Source organism: Piliocolobus tephrosceles, chromosome 20 (genome assembly GCF_002776525.5).
Source record: "Piliocolobus tephrosceles isolate RC106 chromosome 20, ASM277652v3, whole genome shotgun sequence".
Lineage (NCBI taxonomy): Eukaryota > Metazoa > Chordata > Mammalia > Primates > Cercopithecidae > Piliocolobus > Piliocolobus tephrosceles.
This window is the reverse complement of record NC_045453.1, coordinates 43669910-43690655: the sequence shown is the minus strand read 5'-3', so window position 1 is coordinate 43690655 and position 20746 is coordinate 43669910. Positions and strand designations below refer to the sequence as shown.

At 44.1% G+C, this 20746-nt stretch overlaps 1 protein-coding gene across 1 annotated transcript in view; it reads right to left on the bottom strand.

Annotated features, from left to right (window-relative positions):
- Positions 1 to 20746, bottom strand: part of DZANK1 (double zinc ribbon and ankyrin repeat domains 1) — an 88984-nt gene that overhangs the window by 4842 nt on the left and 63396 nt on the right. Inside the window, exons 13-18 of the mRNA XM_023217785.2 lie at positions 9139 to 9242; positions 7071 to 7145; positions 4859 to 4982; positions 4316 to 4416; positions 954 to 1034; positions 278 to 405 (exon numbers count right to left, since the gene is read on the bottom strand). Coding sequence (XP_023073553.1) covers positions 278 to 405; positions 954 to 1034; positions 4316 to 4416; positions 4859 to 4982; positions 7071 to 7145; positions 9139 to 9242 — 613 coding nt within the window. The remainder of the gene's footprint in view (positions 1 to 277; positions 406 to 953; positions 1035 to 4315; positions 4417 to 4858; positions 4983 to 7070; positions 7146 to 9138; positions 9243 to 20746) is intronic.

The following is a 20746-nucleotide window of genomic DNA, read 5'->3' as shown; positions in this document are numbered from 1 at the left end:
TGGCCCCATACAGTATAAGCTTATGAATTAACAAAATGTATCATCATTTATAAAAGCCACTAAATTAGGCAACCCAATGGTCCATTTTTAAAATTTCGCTTTACCCAGCTATGGAAAACAGAAGGCATTAAGCCTCTTATTAAAGCTGAAATAGGTTAAAATGGTTCAAGTGGCTGAAACTGAACAGGGCGTGTGTATAGACCACTTCTGCCGCAGTGGAGCTCCAAGCAGTTTGCCTGCTGCTACCTTAGCTCTCCTGTCAATGTGTTTCACTTACGGCCCCCACTGCTGGTCGATGTCTGCTCCTCTCTGCACGAGAACCGGAATCGCTTCATGGTGCTTATTCATAACAGCCACAGTTATGACGGGTCGATTGTCTTCATCACAGCAGTTGGGGTCTGCTCCCTGCAGCAAATGGAAAAGGACGAACTCGCCAAAAAACCCTGCACTCAACAGCATCCAGTCGCCACCGTATGAAGTATAACAGATGTGCTTTACAGAGCTGATGGAACGAAAGTGCTTTCAGATCAAAGGAGAGGAAAATCAGGAACCTCAAGACCAGATCTACAATTAACAGAGCTACAAAGTGACCCAGGTGACAAAACTTCTGTTCCCAGCACGGGCCGGGAGGGGAGGGCAGCACCCTGACAAATTGCTTCTTCAGGAAACCCAGGATAAAGGTAATATGGGGTCACGGGCCAGAGATTCTCTCCAGCTTCATGCATGTTCCTTGGTCTCATCTGTGCTTCGCTGCCGATTTTCTCTGATATAAAAACTAGCAACAGGGAACAATTAATATAAAGCTTTTGACTAGTCATTCACTGCACCCTGAGTTTGTAACCAAAGGGCAGTGTAATTTTCACAGTATCGAACAAAACTTCCATCTGAAGGAGACAGAGGTGGAATGCCAGGCTGAACTCTTCAGAGAGACCTGCTCCTTTGGCGACACTTACCTCATCCAGCAGCTGTTCAATCACAGAGACTCTTCCTTCCCCTGTGGGTCCGACTTCCTTCAGCAGGAGTCTGTTTTCGGGCTGCAGGATTACAGAATGTGGTCATTTCCCCCACCTCAAAATATTCACTCAAGGCAAACACTTTCTTTCCAGCGTTGAATTCTAAGCCACAAGGGCAGGAGACTATGAGTGTGTGCATGAGAGTGTGTGTGTGGTCTTCAATAGCCCACAGCACAAATATCCACATCTAATGTCAATCTTGCTGCTCCAAAACCTTGCTTCAGGCAAGGTTACCACACGGACACTGTTTTATATTAAGGACAAGGATGCCATGAGAAACCTCACAAAACCCAGAAACTCTACACTCATTTTATTATGACTAGCTCTAGGAAAAGCAATCAGGTGAGTCCTAAAATTTATTTTGCATACTTTATAAAGTGTTCAAGGTCAGTTGAAGTATGACAGTTCAGAAAATGTACTCCCTTGAGGAATGAATGAGCCAATACATTGACTTCTTTAGAAAAAAAGGCTGGGCATAGTAGCTCATGCCTGTAATCCCAGCACTTTGGGAGGCCGAGGCAGGCAGATCACTTGAGGTCAGGGGTTCGAGACCAGCTTGGCCAACATGGTGAAACCCTGCCTCTACTAAAAATATAAAAATTAGCCAGGCGTATTGGCATGCCTATAATCCCAGATACTCGGGAGGCTGAGGCAGGAGAATCGCTTGAATCCAGGAGGCAGAGGTTGGAGTGGGCTGAGATCACACAACTGCACTTCAGCCTGGGCAACACAGTGGGACTCTGACTCAAAAAACAAAACAAAACAAAACACAGAAGAAAAGCTCTCAGAAATCTCAATATCTTTTTTCTTTTCTTCTTTTTTTTTTTTTCTGAGATGGAGTTTCGCTCTGTTACTCAGGCTGGAGTGCCAGTGGCCTGATCTTGGTTCACTGCAACCTCCGCCTCTCAGGTTTAAGTGATTCTCCTGCCTCAGCCTCCCGAATAGCTAGGACTACAGGCACGTGCCACCACTCCTGGCTAATTTTTTGTATTTTTAATAGAGATGGGGTTTCACCGTGTTAGCCAGGATGGTCTCGATCTCCTGACCTCATGATCCGCCCTCCTCAGCCTCCTAAAGTGCTGGGATTACAGGCATAAGCCACTGGGCCTGGCTGAAGAACTTATCTTTTTATGTTTTTAAATGTCATATATTCATCTTTATATGTAAAGAATTTCAAATGCTAGAAGACTGAAGGAAGCTGTTTAGAAAGCAAGAGACATTGCTTTTAGTATGTTGCCTCTGGATCCCAGACATGGCTGTGGGGTGGTCACAGGACCACCATTTCCATTTGTAAAGTGGAAATAAAACCTTCCCTGTCCTTGCTCCTGTGAAGCCATGGCCATGAGGACACTGGTCAAGGCCTCTGAGCCTTTGAAGATGATGCCTGGTCCAGGCGGTGCCGCCTCCTTTCTCGCTGTCCCTATCTTACCAATGAATAGCTTGGAACCAAGTGCTCTAATCAGTAAACCCCCAGCAGGGGTCTTGGGGAGCACTTGTTTACACCGATTTCCATTCCTCATGGAAAAGTGTACTAGAATGCACTGGACTGTCAGCTTCAGGAGGTGTGAGGGTTTATGTCTTTTGTTCAGGTTTTATTTTCAACCCGTACAACAGTGCCTGGTACACGTATGCTCAAAAATCATCACTGAATGAGTGAATAAAAGTTACAGCTTCTGATACATACTCCCTAAATGCAAATGAGAAAAAAAAAAAAAGGCATACACAGTGGGAGATTCAGGTTATACACAGAGTAAATAGGTAGAGTCTCCCAAATTGTAAGCTGTTCAGTTTATGGAACTCTATGCTTCTTTTATACTCATTAACAATATTTCAAACTGGGAGAAGGTGGTGAGTACAAGAAGCCCTAAACAATAAAAGGTTAAACAATTCTAACGTATTCTTTCCAAATTTACTGGTGTTTGTTACATACAAAGCATGTGGTGTGAAAAAAAAAATAAGATAAAGAACAGAGTGTCCGCCTCCAGAGGAATCAGGATGCAAGCTGGGGAGCTGCTGCCTGCACTGACAAGGCCCTGTTGAGGGCCTGGCCTTGGAACCACACATGGAGGGAAGCACCCGGCATCACGCAAGTGTCTAGCTCGGGCCTGGGGCTGGGCCCGGGCCTTGGGGCTTGCTGCTAATCATATCTGTTCTTTGCATTGCAGTCAGAGAGGACCAATTAAAAGGCGAGGTTGGGGATGGAGCAGGTGGCATCCACTGCTCTTTTCTCCAAAGCCCCTTTTAGAATTATTCTTGGCATATATTTTTAAAACACAAAACTCTAAAAGATATGGGAAACTCTGAAAGGGTACTAACCATCGGTGAATTAGTAATTTTGAGAAATTCCAAGAAGACTGAAAGTATATGAAATCTGACTGACAGGGAAACCAAACCAAAACAAACAAACAAAAATCCAGCTGAAGACACCAGAGGTAGGAGTGTTTTCTCTCCAGGGAAGCCCTGCAAAAGCTTAAATTAATCAATATGGAGGTTAGGTGTTGGGTGCAGCCTGAATGCATGAGTAGATTACTAAGGGCTCTATGGTGAATAGCTGAGATCTCTGGTGCCTTACCCCTTCTCCCCCATGTAAGAAGGGCAGGAGGCTTGTGGTCTTTGCCCTGATAACTATTTTGCAGAAAGTATAAGATTTGCCCAACAAAGGATTCTATTTGGTGCAATGGGGCCCAAGAAGGGAGAAGGGCAGAGCCTAGACCTCCATGACAGACATAGGGGAGGGTGTAGAGGGAAAGGAAAAAAGCTTCATCACAAACTGAAACCTGTGAGAACGCTTCACACCGCCAACACCCTCACCACCAGAGGAAGATCTTTTCCACCAGCAACACAGAGGATCTGAAGGCTTTCTCCTGCTCCCTGCCCACACACCCTCCAGGGACGTCTGTCCACAACATGCCCATCCACTCACACAGGGACTTCGGGGCCCATCCTCATGCTGGGCACCATGCCACCATCTGCGCTACCCAACTAGTTTTCATTTGTCAAATGACCAGACAACCAAGGATCCATATTTGCGGCAAACCAAAGACAAGAAAGAGAAAGATAGGCAGACAGAACTGACCCCAGAGGAAGCACAGAGATGATTCAGGGAACTGATGGGAAATTTGAAATAACTCTAATTCATAATCTTGAGCTATTTTAAAGAAGTCTACCTCTACAAAATAGAAGCCCTTATAAAAAAAAGGAACAGAAAATGAGAAATTATTCTTCCATTTAAAAAAAGTCAAATAAAACCTGAAAATCACAGGCTGAAGACAATATCCATAAGGACCAAAAAAGACACTTACTAAAAGCTGCTCCTTCTTTTCTTGAAAAGTTTTGGTCTTGAAATTCCTTATCCTTTTGATTTTTTCAATAGTATCTGAGGTACTCTGGCTGTAGTCACTCACTGAAATGACACAGTTGGGGAAAAAATGATGCCCCTCCCCCAACTCCCCACACAAAGAGTTATTTCTTACTCCCATGTCCCTCAAAAGTCAGAGGACAAAATGGCTTTCATAGAAATTTCTATTTGATTAAACCTGGCAGGAGAGACTCCTGGAGCCACTCCCCTGTCCAGGAGCCAGAGGAAGGGTGGGAAGCAGAGGAAAAGAAGGGACTTCAGTTTTTAGGTCCAAAAGTGCACCCCACAGATGAATTTCCCCAAGCCCTGTAAAGGAATTCAAAGGTCTCACCGCTGACTTCAGAGAAGCCAGAGAAATAAAATGACTGGAGCATAGTTGCAAGATCTGTGACTGGGCTGTCAAACTCTTAGCAATGCTCTGCTATCCCTGCCAAGTCCATGTGTTCCTGGTTAGTCATTTTAAAATTGCCAGAAGGGAGTAACTCACCCCAGCTGGACCTGGTGCCGCACGGCCCCCCATCACCCTCGGCAGCACACGGCCCCCCATCACCCTCGGCAGCACTGCTCAGAACGTGGTCGCTGAAATTCACCGCCTCGTTCAGGTAGAGGTTCTGGCCAACAAAAACATTCAAACACCAGGAATGATGAGGCTGCTTTATCCCACTAGAAAGAAGGATCTCTCTGCTAACCTGCTCCTCCTTATTAAGGACAACTCTACCTACCCAGACAGTCCAGCCTGAGGCCTGGGTGTCCTTCCTGACTCCTCCTTACCCCCAGGATGCTTTGTCCATTCTGCTGCTTACCCAGCGGCTCGGTCTGGCCCCTCCTCCTCTCCCTCACTGCAGCCCTGGCCCCCTCAGCTCACATTGGGACCATCACAATGGCCTCTCCACAGGGGTCTGCTAGCCTCCCTGCATGTGGCTGTCCCAGTCACCTTTTATACCCTTTATAAGTGATTGTGTCAATTCTCTGCTTAAAGTCCTTCAGTGTCTTGGAATTAGGGTGTCATGATGAAGGTCCCAGGCTGCCAAGTGTGAATCCTGGGTCTGCCACTTACTAACTTAGTGCCCTTGGAAGAAGCAGGTTGCTTAACCTCTCTGAGCCTCAGTTTCCTCACCTGGAAAGTGGAAATACTATGAGTTACCTCAATGGCATGTTGTAAAAGCAAAATGCGGTAAAAGGGGCATCTATATAATGAGGCCAGACACAGAAGTCTGTGTGCACCCGGACTAATCCCCCTGCACCCTCATGTGGCTGCCTGCTCTTGTCCCAGGCAATAGCCTGCTACTTCCTGAACACTAGAACACACAGCCTAAGAAAAGATTTATTAAACCTAAGAGCCAGGTGCGGTGGCTCATGCCTATAATCCCAGCACTTTGGGAGGCTGAGACAGGTGGATCACTTGAGGCCAGGAGTTCGAGACCAGCGTGGCCAACATGGTGAAACCCCATCTCTACTAAAAATACAAAACTTAGCTGGGTGTGGTGGCGTGAACCTGTAATCCCAGCTACACAGGCAGCCGAGGAACAAGAATTGCTTGAACCCACCAGGTGGAGGTTGCAGTGAGCCAAGATTGTGCCACTACACTCCAGCCTGGTTGACAGAGCAAGAATTTGTAAAAAAAAAAAAAAAAAAAATCACCTGGGAACAGTTATTCCAATTCTGGTGGCCCACCTTGTTCCCACTAGCCGGCCAGGTTACTCGTTTGTGTAGCTGCTAAGAGTTCACTGCTGGACCTCATTCTCCAGCAAAGTGCCCTCAGGAGGTGGATGCTGCCTTGCCCTAGAGGTTATGCTCCCTCTCCTCCTTGACTCAATTGGGGGCAACTTTGTGGTGTAATTCATCCTCCAGAGGTTCCCTTGGATCAGGCTAAAGCTCAGCTTTGCTTTTGTCTACCTGCTCATTCAGCCCCTTCCCCTGCCTTGACCTGCTTTTCTCACTTCCCTTCCCCTGAAGTTCCTCTCTGACCCAAGCTCTGCTCTAGCCACACAATTAAAAACAGCAGTTGGCGCTTTATTTGGTTTCAAAGCACATTCATGTGCATTAGCCCATTAGATATTCGCAGCCTCCCCGTGAGTTAGACAGGGCCCATGTTTCTATCCCAATTTCAGCAACACCATCAGCACCTTGCCAGGGCCTAATAAATGTTAATTTCCCTCCTTTTCCTTGGTTTCTTAATTGATTGATTAATTATTCTGACTTCTTGTCCAATGAAACTAAAGCTACTAATGTCAATCAATGAATGTTCGAAACACATTTACAGGCTCTGTGGCAATGCCTCAGTCACCATATAAAAGGGAAGATCAAGGACACATGGCCACAAAGTTTGGTTTATTTTATAGAAGAAAATATGTCAAAGTGTATATCAGCAAATATTTCTGTTAGTCTTTCCCCAAATCAATTGTATCACAGACATGCCATCAGACTTCAATGAGTCTGAATAAGCCTGAGAACTACAGAACAACTCCTGTTCTCATTATATCTTTATGTGTCTGTCTGAGGTTTAACTTGTTTATCCAATTCTATGAAATTGCTTCTAGTAGCATTTCCTAATATTTGAATGGTTGTTCTAGTAGCATTTCATAATATTTGAAACTTTTCCTTTCTATGGATTACACAGAAGCATTTCTATAAATTGTAAGTCTCAATTTACTACATCAGTCAATTCCCAAATGAATAACTTCTGGAGGCTTACTCACCTTGTTTGAGACTTGACTGTAATTCAGTCTGATGCTAACTTCACAACCATCTTCGTGGACAGTAGCAGAGATAAGCTTTTAAAAGAGTTGTAGAGAGAATTCATAACCGTGGGTGTAGGACTCATTGCCTTAAGTAACAGCGTAGAAATTCTGAGATGTTAAACTCTAAATTTAACCAAATATTTAAATAACACAGAAGAAAGTAAAAAGAAAAACAGAGCAACAAAAACTAGATGAGATAAATAGAAAACAAAGAAGAAAATGGTGATCCAAATCCAACCATATCTAAATTCTACTAATTATAAATAAGCTAGATAATTAAAGAGAAGAGACTGCCAAACTGAATAAAAAGGCAAGATGCAAATCTATACATACACTCTTCAAGAGATGAACTTTAATCAAACCACATGACTAGATGTCATCACCTTAGAAAATGTATCCTGGTAGGGGGTGGGAACAGGGCTTGGCAATTAAGGGACAAGTATCACAGTTGAGCAGCTTTCTCTGTAAGTAGCAATAGGAATTTAGATTCAGCCAAGGGGCAAGAAATGTTTTCATGAAGGGTCAGATAGTAAATATTTTAAGTCTTGTGGACCATATGTTCTGTACCATGAATACTTTACTGTCATAGCACAAAGCAGCCACATAAGTAAAGGAACGGGTGCAGCTGTGATCCAATAAAATTTTATTTATAAAACTGGGCAGTGGGCCAGATTTGTCCCAACCGCCCTAGTTTTCAGATCTCTGGATTAGGCTGAAGAATTCATAAACTACCAAAATAGATTATCAAAGGAAATTGGGCAATACTTGAAAATGAGATCATCTCGATATTGGCCAATTTGGCAGCAGAAGAGTACACAGTCTATTTCATAAAGTTCCTTCTAGTCTTGCGACAAACAGAGGAAAGGTCTTCTCACAGAGCTGTCTTTTTATAATGGCAATGTAGTATCAAAGAAAGGACATGGGACTCTGGCAGGGTCTGACAGATCTGCTTCAAATCTTGAACCCCATGAGACCCAGCAACGTAGTCCTGAGCAGGTCACCAAACCTGTCTGAGCTTCAATATTCCTGGGTGTCACATAAGGCTTCTTCTGATTATCAACTGTGGTGTGAAAAACCACCCCAAACTTAGTGGCATTAAACCACCACCACTTTATTATGCTATGGATTCAGAGAGGGCACAGCAGAGAAGCTTGTCTTTGCTCCACATGTCTGAGGCCTCAGCTAGAAGAGTCAAATGGCTACAGGTGGTTGGATGTTTGGGGGCTGGAATCATCTAGAGTCTGGTCACTCATGTGGCTCATGAGCAGAGGTGACTCGAGGACTGGGTTCAGCTGGCATACCTACATGTGGCCGCTCCATGTTGCTTGGGCTTCTCATGGCAGGGTGGCTGAGCTCCAAGAAGGAGTGTTGGAAGTTAGTGTGCCAAGCAAGAGAAAGATACATGACCTTCTGTGGCCAAGCCCTGTAAGTCTCATGGCATCACTTCCACCATAGTCCGTTAGTCAAAAAGTCACAGACCCGCCCAGATTCAAGGTGAGGGAACACAGATTCTACCGTTTGAGGGGAAGACAGTCAAGAAATTTGTGGTTATTGTTTTAAAAAGTGATCACAAAGGTAATACTCCTGTCTTGCAGGTTTGCTGTGAAGACGAGAATGATGAATACAATGCTGATGCTAGGTGCACTGTAAAATGGCAGCTGTTATGTTACTATGGCTATATATTAACAGTGCATGATTTAAGTGCACAATCTGGCTGGATTAAATTGTTCTAGGACCTTTCATTCTGACTCTTAGAATTTCCAATGTGGCATCTGAGCACGAGATGTTCAGAATCTTGTTGTCTTAGGTCTTAGGTCAGACGTCCCAGAAGCAGACTCTGAGACAATCTTCATGTGCAAATGACTTATTAGAGCAGAGTTCACAAGGCAGAAGAGTAAGAAAGTGTAGAAAGCAGAACAGGAAGGGAAAGCACCCAGGCAAGATGCAGTTTCAGGAGAAGTCCATGGACGGTTCCTTCAGCCTGATCCCATAGACACTTGTGGAGGAGAAATTTCATCTCACCCACCTTTCCCATCCTGGGTTCTGCAATCAAGGCCCGGAATTCAGGGTTGTTCTGAGCATAACACCTGAGGTGAGCAGAGATGTGATCCAGCTGTCTTCTCCAGTACCCTAAGAAAGAAGAGAAATCCAGCCATCTGGATGATTCTCCTGAGGCTAAGAAAAATGCTAGCATGGAACATATGTTCTCAGAGAGGTTGATTTCCTTTGTCAAACTTTGTGATGGACTCTCCTTAGTGAACCTCAACTATGTCCTGGAACAAGTTCCATTTTCCCCCATAACTGCTTGCTATATGTGATTAATAATAGACTATTATAGAACCTCAAAAGAGGCTGGGCGTGGTGGCTCACACCTGTAATCCAACACTCTGGGAGGCTGAGGCAGGTGGATCACTTGAGGTCAAAAGTTCGAGACTAGCCTGGCCAACATGGTGAAACCCTGCCCCTACTAATAATACAAAAATTAGCTGAGCATGGTGGCATGCACCTGTAGCCCCAGCTACTCAGGAAGCTGGGTCAGGAGAATCACTTGAATCCGGGAGGCAGACGTTGCAAAGAGCTGAGACTGCACCACTGTACTCCAGCCTGGGCAACAGAGCAAGACTACATCTCAAAAAAAAAAAAAAAAAAATCTCAAAAGAACATATTTTGATTGCCACACATGGGGTCTTTTCTTTTTCTGTGATTCTATCCCACCTATAATAACTTACCTAATATTTTATTTTATTTATTTTGAGATGGGATCTCACTCTGTTGCCCAGGCTAGAGTACAGTGGTGTGATCATGGCTTACCACAGCTTTGACCTCCCTGGGCTCAGATGATCCTCCCACCTCAGTCGCCCAATCAGCTGGGAATTCAAGCATGCGCCACAACGCCTGGCTACTGTTTGTATTTTTTATAGAGATGGAGTTTCACCACATTGCCCAGGCTGGTCACAAACTCCTAGACTCAAGTGATCTGCTTGCCTCAGCCTCCCAAAGTGCTAGGATTATAGGTGTGAGTCACTGCACCAAGCCCTTACACAATATTTTAAATGTACCATTTGATGCTTGCCAAATGTGTACACCCCAATCAATATATGAAACATTTCCATCACTCTAAAAAGTTATCTTAGGCCCCTTTCCAGTCTGCATAGGGTTTAAGACACATTTGAATTAGTTGCCACCATTTAAAACTTGACAGATTTCATGTGAGTATGATGCCTGGTTTCTGATATGCAGGTGGAAGATGCAGGGGTGCTGGGCTCACCTTCCCACAGAGGCTGACCACCTGAGGCCAAGGAGCAGCTGGCTGCTTTGGACAGGGCACAGGCTCTCCAGCCGGCCACAGCCCCTGCTGTGCCCTGTGGCCACTTGACTCTGCAAACCCACATCGGATCCCACCTATCAAATGAAGACACTAAGCTGAAAGCAATCAGAGGGATTTTCCAAGGTCATGCAGCACAGTTCAGTGGAAAGAGCACATAATTTGGAGTTCAGACAAGTCTGAGTTTAAATCCTAAATCTACCATTTATTAGCTTAGTGATATTGAGCCAGACACTTAAATCTTCCTAAGCCTTAACTTTTCTTATCTAATAAAATGGAACGAATACCCCCTACCTCCTGTGTTATTGTGACATTAAACAAGAGAACCTAAGTGTTCTTAGTTGTGTTCCCCTGAAAGCAGAACCTGAGATAAAGACTTAGGACAGGTGGTTTCTTTGGAAGGTGACCGTGGGACATGCAAGTGATGGAGTATAAAGAGCAAGACAGGGAAGGGAAGCAAGAACAAATGTGTTAAAAGCTGGTTAATACCTTGGGCAACTGGGGCCCAATTTTGCTGGGGATATGAGGGACCATGGAGAACATGTCTCACAGTTGTCCGCTGAAGGACAGAGAAGCTAGGGGATCTGCTCCCCGGCGCCCTTGCCCATGAGTGAGGGCAGCCCAAGTAATGTTAACTCCCAGTGCCTCAGGGTCGCACCTGTGCGCAGATAGGCAGCCTTCTCCTGTTCTGAAGCTGGAGGCAGCAAAGTCAAGAGACATAAAACTATTTAAATAAAACAGCAAGAGAGAGAATGGGGCACAATTGATGAGACATGCTAGCAATGATGGATGAAACCATCTACCACAGCTGCATTGAGAACAGGCAGGCTGAGATCTGGCTTGGGGCATCTGGAGAGTCTGCTATGAGTAATTGAGACAACACCAGAGATCATACTGAGCCTAGCACACTGTTTGACACAAAGTAGCCATTTATCCCACAAATATTTACTGGGCACCTACTATTGGTCATGTGCTATTCTAGGGCTAGGATACAGAAGTGAACAGAGTTTTTGCCCTCAAGGAGCTTACATTCTTAGTGGACACAGATATATGAAAATAAATACGTATGTAGGAGTATGTTAAAAATGAGGTTCTGACTGAGAAGCTACAATACAATAGATCTATATTTCTTTTTTTTAGATGGAGTCTTGTTCTTGTCCCCCAGGCTAGAGTGCAGTGGCATGATCTTAGCTCACCGCAACCTCCACCTCCCGGGTTCAAGCCATTCTCCTGCCTCAGCCTCCTGAGTAGCTGGGATTACAGGCACCCATCACCACACCTGGCTAACTTTTGTACTTTTAGTAGAGATGGGGTTTTGCTGTGTTGGCCAGGCTGGTCTCAAACTCCTGACCTCACGTGATCTGCCTGCCTCAGCCTCCCAAAGTGTTCTGATTACAGGCATGAGCCACCATGCCTGGCCTAGATGTATATTTCTAAAATCAAATCTCAACTCTCAAAAAAGCACTGAGCAAGGACCTTGTGAGGAATTCCTTTGGAAAGGGTCATCGTAAGACTGTGAGTCCCCATGGAGAGGTGAGATCTGTGCCCTTCCAGCTCAGGCTGAACGAGGGGATTCGAAGGCACTGGCTTCTGCTAGAGGAAACTGAAAACCTATTTCTATTATCCACTACTACCAGACAAAACACCCCAGAACTTAGTGGTTTAAAACATCAACCACTTTACCGCCCATACTTCTGTGGGTCAAGAATATGGTCAGTGCTCTGCAGGGATGGTTCATCTCTGCTCCACATGGTGTCAGTTGAGCCATCTCAAATAGGGCTGTGGGATCCAAGATTATCTCATCCACAAGGCTAAGGCCTCAGTGAAGATGGCACAAACCACTGCGAGCTGTCTGGGATGGCTCAGCCTTCATCTGCACTCATTCAAATGTCTGGAGTCTTTGGGTTGGGTGCTGGCTCAGGTGCTCTGTTCTCCTTCATGTGGCATCTCTTCTAATTCAGTAATCTATACTGAACTTCTTTACACAAGTGCTGACTTCCTAGAGAGTTAAGTGGAAGCTTTCAGCTCTCGTAAGGCCTAGACCCAGAACTATCATGTCTCTTTTACCACTCTCTATATCAAAGCAAGTCACAAGGTCAGTCCAGATTTCCAAAGGAAGAGAAACAGCCTCTTCCTCCTAAGGACACTGGGGATGTGAGGAGTGATTCTGGTCATCTCTGCAGACAATCTACCATAGGTCTGATATGACATTTATATCTGGAAGAGTTCAATCAGACTGTGGGCTGGGTTTTGACTCCCACTAAGCATATCCAGAGGGCAAAGGAAGAACTGGGAATGACTAACTTCTGGCATGGCAGCCTAGGGATTTGAGTAGACCTACTCTTCAGTAAAATTGTTAAGAGTAGTTAGCTAGGGAGACATGAGCAGGGCAGGAAAGGCTCCCCCGATCCCCAGAAATGTCAGGTGACCATCAGATGATGGTCAGGCAGTTGTTAAACTTTCTCTAAAATAACAATTGGCTGCAGTTGGTGCCAGGGGACAGCAGTCTCCCAATATATAGAAAACACCTGAAGCTAGTGATCAGCAGCTTCCTGACGAGATTGCAGGAGTTGGGCGAGTGGGCTCAGGCATGTGCACTAAGAAGAAAAATGGCAGAGCTTAACTGGCACATGACCTTTCTCCAGGAACACTCAATGGATAAGGGAATGCCTCAAGTGAGCATGCACACAACTTCACTAAACATATGGCGCATGTGGTCCCTCCCAAGTACTGGCAGGCCACTGTGCGTGGGGACTGCCCACCAAGAAGAATCAGGGGAGAAGTAATGCAAACTCTGGAACCATGCCAATGTATAAGTCTCACGTCAAGGGCTGAAGAGCACACTTGAATCTCTCAAGTCACCCGTTTGGCCTTCTTCAAAGTGTACTTCCTTTCGTTCCTGCTCTAAAACTTTTCAAAAAACTTTCACTCCTGCTCTAAAACTTGCCTCAGTCTCTCACTCTGCCTTATGCCTCTCGGCCAAATTCTTTCCTCCTTGGAAGCAAGAACTGAGGTTGCTACAGACCTGTATGAATTCGTCACTGCTAACAAACTGCTTTTAAAAACAGCAAAATCCATCACAAGTATTTTAAGTATCTAGAAATGGTTCTAAAGTCATACCAAAAATAAACATTTAATGAAAATATACAAAAACTCAGAATCATGAGAATCTGTGATGTTTGAACCATGGGCCATTCCCTTCTACTCCTCAGCTGAGCACGATGGAAACTCCACTCCATTTGGTGCAGCTGAGTACACAGGGCTCCCTCTCCTCAGAGTTCCCAAAGCAGTGTAGTATCTTCCGAGGAAGGTCAGGGACTTCCGTATTTCTCATTCTGTCCCAATTGCCCTTTGCACGGGCTAAGTTCTGGCCAAGTGTGATCAAGAGATGGGGGCTCCCTTTCTCTGCCCAGTTACCACTCATGGGATGGATGTTCTACCTTTGATCTGGGACACTGAGAATACTGGGGTCCAGACCACCTATTCCTGGCTCATTCAGCACAAGTCCAATGTTGGGAGAAGCAAGTCATGAAGAACAAAGGCTACGGCTGCACCTGCTCTGCTGCTTACCCAGCCCCTAAAGCAATGGTGCCACACTGAAAAAAAACATGCCATTGTCTCCATCCAGAGCATTGGCTCAGAGATTTGCCCAGGGGAAGAGGCAGGTCAAAAAAGAGAGTTCAGAATCTCTCCCCAAATAAACAGACTTCATTTGCAACAAAGTGTGGGAAAGTTCAAGCCTAAGGCTGCTTTCAAAACAATGGAGGGTGTGTTAAAAAGCAGTTAAAAGAAGACTAGAAGATTCATTAGAGATATGAGCTAAATAGGCTGGCCAGTTTACCTCAGAGGATCAGGGAAATAAACAGCTAACAAGAGCCCTCCTGAGGTAAGAAAAATATTCAAACACTGACCTAAAAAACTATCCCTGTAAAGCCAGGTTGTCCAACCCACGGGCCACATGCAGCCCAGGATGACTTTGAATGGAGCCCAACACAGATTCATAAACTTTCTTTCTTTTTTTTTTTTGAGATGGGTTCTCACTCTGTTGCCTAGGCACGATCTCAGCTCACTGCAACCTCTGCCTCCCAGGTTCAAATGATTCCTTTGCCTCAGACTCCTGAGTAGCTTGGATTATAGTTGCCTGCCACCATGCCTAGCTAATTTTTGTATTTTTAGTAGAGATGGGGTTTTGCCATGTTGGCGAGGCTGGTCTCGAACTCCCGACCTCAGGTGATCCGCCCACCTCGGCCTCCTAAAGTGCTGGGATTACAGGCGTGAGCCACCGCGCCAGGCCACAGATTCGTAAACTTTCTTAGAACATTATGAGATTTTTTTTTTTCAGTTCATCAGCTTTCATTAGCATTAGTGTATTTTATGTGTGGCCCAAGACAATTCTTCTAGTGTGGCCCAGGGAAACCAAAAGATTGGACACCTCTGCTGTAAAGGATGCCAAATTTAATTAAATCAGTCCGTGAAGCAATTTATGCCCCAGGTCATGGTTGAAAACAATAGAGGAATCATCCAGCAATAAGTAGAGCTTAATGGCTAGGTGTGGTCAGGAAAGAGACAAAGAGAGCCCTACCAAAGCACCATCATCCTGTGGTGACAGGGTGCATGTCAAGGCTATACTCTCCATGGAGTCACATCAGAAGCTTCATACTGTGGGGGTGAAATACAGTTCACTAAAATGATCCAGTTAGTCATTAAATAAATAGATAAACAAACAATAACAACAAGCCTGGAAGATAGGTCAGTACCCAGAGTTGATACAATATATTATCTAACACATCCAGTTTCCAACAAAAAAATCATGAGACATGCAAAGAAACAGGAAACGCTGACCCAAACACAGGGGAAAAAACATGCAACAGAAATTGCCTGTGATAGCAACTAGATGTTGAAGATTTAAGACTTCAAAGCAGCCATTATAAATATGCTCAAGGAAGTAAAGGAAATCATGCTTAAAAGGAGCAAAAGAAGAGCCAGGAGTAGTGGAATGTACATGCAGTCCCTGCAACTTGAGAGGCTGAGGTGAAAAGATCTCTTGAGCAAGATTTGGAGGCTGCAGTCAGCTATAATTGCACCACTACACTCCAGCCTGGGTGACAGAGCAAGACCCTGACTCTTAGTAAAAAAAAAAAAAAATAGAAGAAATTATGATGCATTTCGGAGGCTCAGGTGGGAGGATTGCTTGATGCCAGGAGTTTGAGACCAGCGTGGGCAACATAGTGAGACCCCATCTCTACAAAAATTTTTTTTAATTAGCCAAGCATGATGGTGTGCACCTCTAGTCCCACTTGTTTGGGAGGCTGAGGTTCGAGCATTGCTCAAGTCCAGGAGTTTGAGATTGCAGGGAGGTGTGATTTGTATCATTGCACTCCAGCCTGGGTAACAGAGCAAGACTCTGCTTATAAAAAATAAAAATAAAAAATAAGGAAGAATTCTTCTTAAAATAAGAGAATATAAATAAACACATCAAAAGAAAACCAAATAAGAATATGTAGCAGAAAAGTACAATAACTAAAATAGATAATTCACAAGAAGGGCTCAACAGTAAATGTGAAGTAGGATTAAAAAGAATTAGCAAACTGAAAAATAGGTCCATAGATATTATACAATGTAAAAAAAGAAAAAGGAATGAAGAAAAATGAACAGAGCCTAAGAGACCCACGGGAAGCTATCGAGCATGCCAACATCTACATGAGAATCCCAGAAGGAGAGGAGACAGAGAAATGGGGCAGAAAAAACTATTTGAAGAGATGATTTCCAAACTGTTCCCAAATTTGATAAAAGACATGAATGTATACATCCAAGAAGCTCAACAAGCTAGAGGTGAAGCAAGATGGCAGAAAAAGCCTACATCATTCATCCCCCCTGCTGGAACACCAAATTTTAACAACTATCTGCACACAGAAAAGCACCATTACACGAACCAAAAATCAGGTAAGCAATCACAATACCTGGTTTTAACATCATATTGTGGAAAGAGGCATCAAGAAGGGCAGGTCTATCTTGAATCACTGATACCATCCTTCCCCATCCCCCAGCAGCAGCTATAGAGCATGGAAAGAAAATGTGTGCACTTTGGGGAGGGAGAGCACAGTGATGGGGAGGACTTTACATTGAACTCAGTACTGCCCTGTCACAGCTGAGAATAAAGCTCAGCCAGTGCCCACACATGGAGGGAGCATTTGGACCAACCCTAGCCAGAGGGAAATTGCTCATCCTAGTGGTCTGAACTTGAATTTCTCAGCAAGCCTCACCACTGCCGGCCGAGGTGCTCTGGCATCATAGGTAAACTTGAAAGGCAGTCTAGAACACAAAGACTGAAATTCCTAGGCAACTCCTAGTGCTAGGCTAGGCTTAGAGGCAGTAAACTAGGGTGGCACGTGACCTAGGGAGACATCAGTTGGCATGGTTTAAGGAGGGCTTATAATATCCGTTCTCCAACTCCAGGCAGTGCAGCTCATGGCAACAAAAGCAACTCCTTTCTACTTAAGGAGAGGAGGGCAAGAGTAAAGAGGACGTTGTCTTGTATCTTGGATACCAGCTCAGCCACAGTAGGACAGAGCACAAGGCAGAGTCATGAGGCCCCTCTTCTAGGCCCTAGCTCCCAGCTGACATTTCTAGACACGCCCTGGGCCGGAAGGGAACTTACTGCCTTGAAGGGAAGGCCCCAGTCCTGGCAGGATTCATCATCTGCTGACTAAAGGGCCCTTGGGCCCAAATAACCACCAGCAATACCCAGGGAGTATGCTGTGGGCCTTGTGCTCTGATATGTGCTAACTTCAGGGGAGAACCAGCACATTCCAAGTTGTAGTGGCTATGGTGCAAGACTCATTCTGTTTAAGAAAAGCAGAGGGAAAAGTAAAGGGGACTTCATCTTGCACCCTAGGTACCAGCTTGAACACAGTGGGGTAGAGCAACAAGCAGGCTCTTGGGGTCCCCAAGTCTAGGCCTAGAGCCTTGGACAGGATTTCTGGATCTTCCCTGGGCCAGAGAGGAGCCCACTGCCCTGAAGGGTGAATCCCAGGCCTGGCAGCATTCGCCACAAGCTAACAGAAGAGCCTTTGGGCTTCAAGTGAACATTGGCAGTGGCCTGGCAGAATCCCCTGTGGACCTGTGGACCAGTAGTGGTGGTGGCCACAGGGAGAGTCTCCTCTGCATGTGGAAAGGGGAGGGAAAATCAGGAAAGACTTTCTATCATGATTTGAGTGCCAGCTTAGCCGCAATATAATAGAACATCAAGTAAATAATTACGTTTTTTCACTTCAACCCTTGGCTCCCGACAGCATCTCTGGACATGCTCAAGGCCTGGTAGAACTCACTACCTGGAAGGGAAGGACCTTGGGCAAGGCCTAGTGCTACACTGGCTTCAGGTGTGACCTAACTCAGTCCCAACAGTGGTGGCCACAGGAGTGCTTGCATCGCCATACCCCTAGTTCCGGGCGGCTCAGCACATAAAGAGAGACTTTGTATGTCTGGGAAAAAGTAAGGGAAAAGAACAAGAATCTCTTCCTGGTAGTCCAGATAATTCTTCTGGATCTCATCTAAAATCACCAAAGCAGTACCTCTACAAGTCTGCAAAAATCACAGTGTTATGTGGCTTGGGGTCCACATCCCTTCAAATACCTGGAAAGCCTTCCCAAAAACGATAGGCACAAACAAGTCCAGACTGTGAAGACCTCAATAAATACCTAATTTTCAAGGCCCAGACACTGAAGAGCACCTATAAGCATCATCACCATCCAGGAGAACATGACCTCACCAAATGAATTAAATAAGACACCATGGACCAATCCTGGAGAAACAGAGATATATGGCACTTCAGACAGAGAATTCAAAATAGCTGTTTTGAGGAAACTTAAAGAAATTCAAGATAACACAGAAAATAAATTCAGAAAAATATCAGATAAATTTAAGATAGTTTGAAATAATTAAAAATAATCAAGTAGAAATTCTAGAGTTGAAAAATAGAACTGACATGCTGAAATATGCATCAGAGTCTCTTAACAGCAGAACTGATTAAGCAAAAGAAAGAATTAAAGTGAGCTTGAAGACAGGCTATTCAAAAATACAGTCAAAGGAGACAAAAAAGAAAACATAATAAAAAACAATAAAGCACACCTAAAAGATCTAGAAAATAGCCTCAAAAGGGAAAATCTAAGAATATTTGGCCTTAAAGAGGAGGTAGAGAAAGAAACAACAGTAGAAAGTTTCTTCAAAGGGATAGTATCAGGCCAGGAGCAGTGGCTCGCACCTGTAATCCCAGCACTTTGGGAGGCCAACTGAGGGGGTGGATCATTTGAGGTCAGGAGTTCAAGACCAGCCTGGCCAACATGGTGAAACCCCATCTCTACTATAAACATAAAAATTAGCCAGGCATGGTGGCTCATACCTGCTAATCCCAGCTACTTGGGAGGCTGTGGCAGGAGAATCACTTGAACCCAGGAGGTGGAGGTTGCAGTGAGCTGAGATCACACCACTGCACTCCAGCCTGGGTGACACAGTGAGACTCCATCTTAAAAAAACAAACAAACAAACAAAAAAACAAACGGATAGTAACAGAGAACTTCCCAAACCTAGAGAAAACTATCAACATTCAAGTATAATAAGGTTATAGAACACCAAGCAGATTTAATCCAAAGAAGACTACCCCAAGACATTTCATAATTAAACTCTAAAAGGTCAAGGATAAAGAAAGTATCCTAAAAGCAGCAAGAGAAGAGAAACAAACAACAGCCAACGGAGCTCCAATACGTTCAGCAGCAGGCTTTTCAGCAGAAATCTTATAGGCCAGGAGAGAGTGGCATGACATATTTAAAATGCTGAAAAAAAAAGTTTTACCCTAGAATAGTATGTCTGGCAAAAAATATCTTTTAAACATGAAAGAGAAACAAAGATCTTCCCAAACAAAAACTAAGGAATTTCATCAATACCAGACTGTCCTACAAGAAATGCTAAAGGGAGTTATCAATCTGAAAGAAAAGGATGTTAATGAGCAAGAAGAAATTATCCGAAAGTACAAAATTCATGGGTAATAGTAAGCACACAGAGAAACAGAATAGCATAACACTGTCATTGTGGTGTGTGGACTTCTCTTGACTTAAATAGAAAGACTACATCATGAACCAATCAAAAATAATAACTACAACAACTTTTTAAGACAGTACAGTAAGACTAAAGAGAAAAAACAAAAAGTTAAAAAGCGGGAGGGATTACATCTAGAGTTTTTATTCGTTTTCATTTTGCAAGTTTGTTTATACAATCAGTGTTACTACTATGCATTGCATGGCTCTACCAAAATATCTCACATACCCCATAAATATATACACCTACTTTGTACCCACAAAATTTTTTTTTTTTTTGAGACGAAATCTCGCTCTGTCACCCAGGCTGGAGTGCAGTGGCCGAATCTCGGCTCACTGCAAGCTCCGTCTCCCAGGTTTACGCCATTCTCCTGCCTCAGCCTCCCGAGTAGCTGGGACTACAAGTGCCCACCACCTCGCCCGGCTAGTTTTTTGTCTTTTTTTTAGTAGAGACGGGGTTTCACCGTGTTAGCCAGGATGGTCTCGATCTCCTGACCTCGTGATCTGCCCGTCTCGGCCTCCCAAAGTGCTGGGATTACAAGCTTGAGCCATCGCGCCTGGCCACAAAAATTTTTTTAATAAAAAGTTTAAAAAAAATTTTAAAAGAAGCTCAATAAGTTTCAAGTAGGATAAACTTAAAGAGATCCATAGCGAGACACATTATCAAACTGTTGAAAGAATATGACAAGAGAATCTTGAAAGAAGTAAGAGAGAAGTGATTCCTAAGGTTCAAGGGATCCCCAATATATTAACAGCAGAACTCTCATCAGAAATAATATAGGCCAGAAGACAGTAGATTGACGTATTCAAAGTGTTCAGAGAAAACAACTGTAAAGCAAGAATCTTACAGCTAGTAGAGTTTAACAAAAACAGAATTCATTGCTAGCAAACCCACCTTATAAGAATACTTCCAAAGTTCTTTAGACTGAAAGCAAATAACCCTAGAGAGTAATATGAATACACACACACACCCACACACACACACAGCCCACCACCACCAGTAAAGGTAATGATGTAATTATAAAAGACATTATAAATGCATATTTATTTTCCCTTCTTCTCAACAGATTCAAAAAGAGATTATGTAAAACAATATGAATAGAATTATAATGTTTGGCCTATAGCATATAGAAATAAAATATATTGACCAATAACAACACAAAGAGGTGGGTGAGGGGTGAGGCCAGGCACAGTGGCTCACGTCTGTAATCTCAACACTT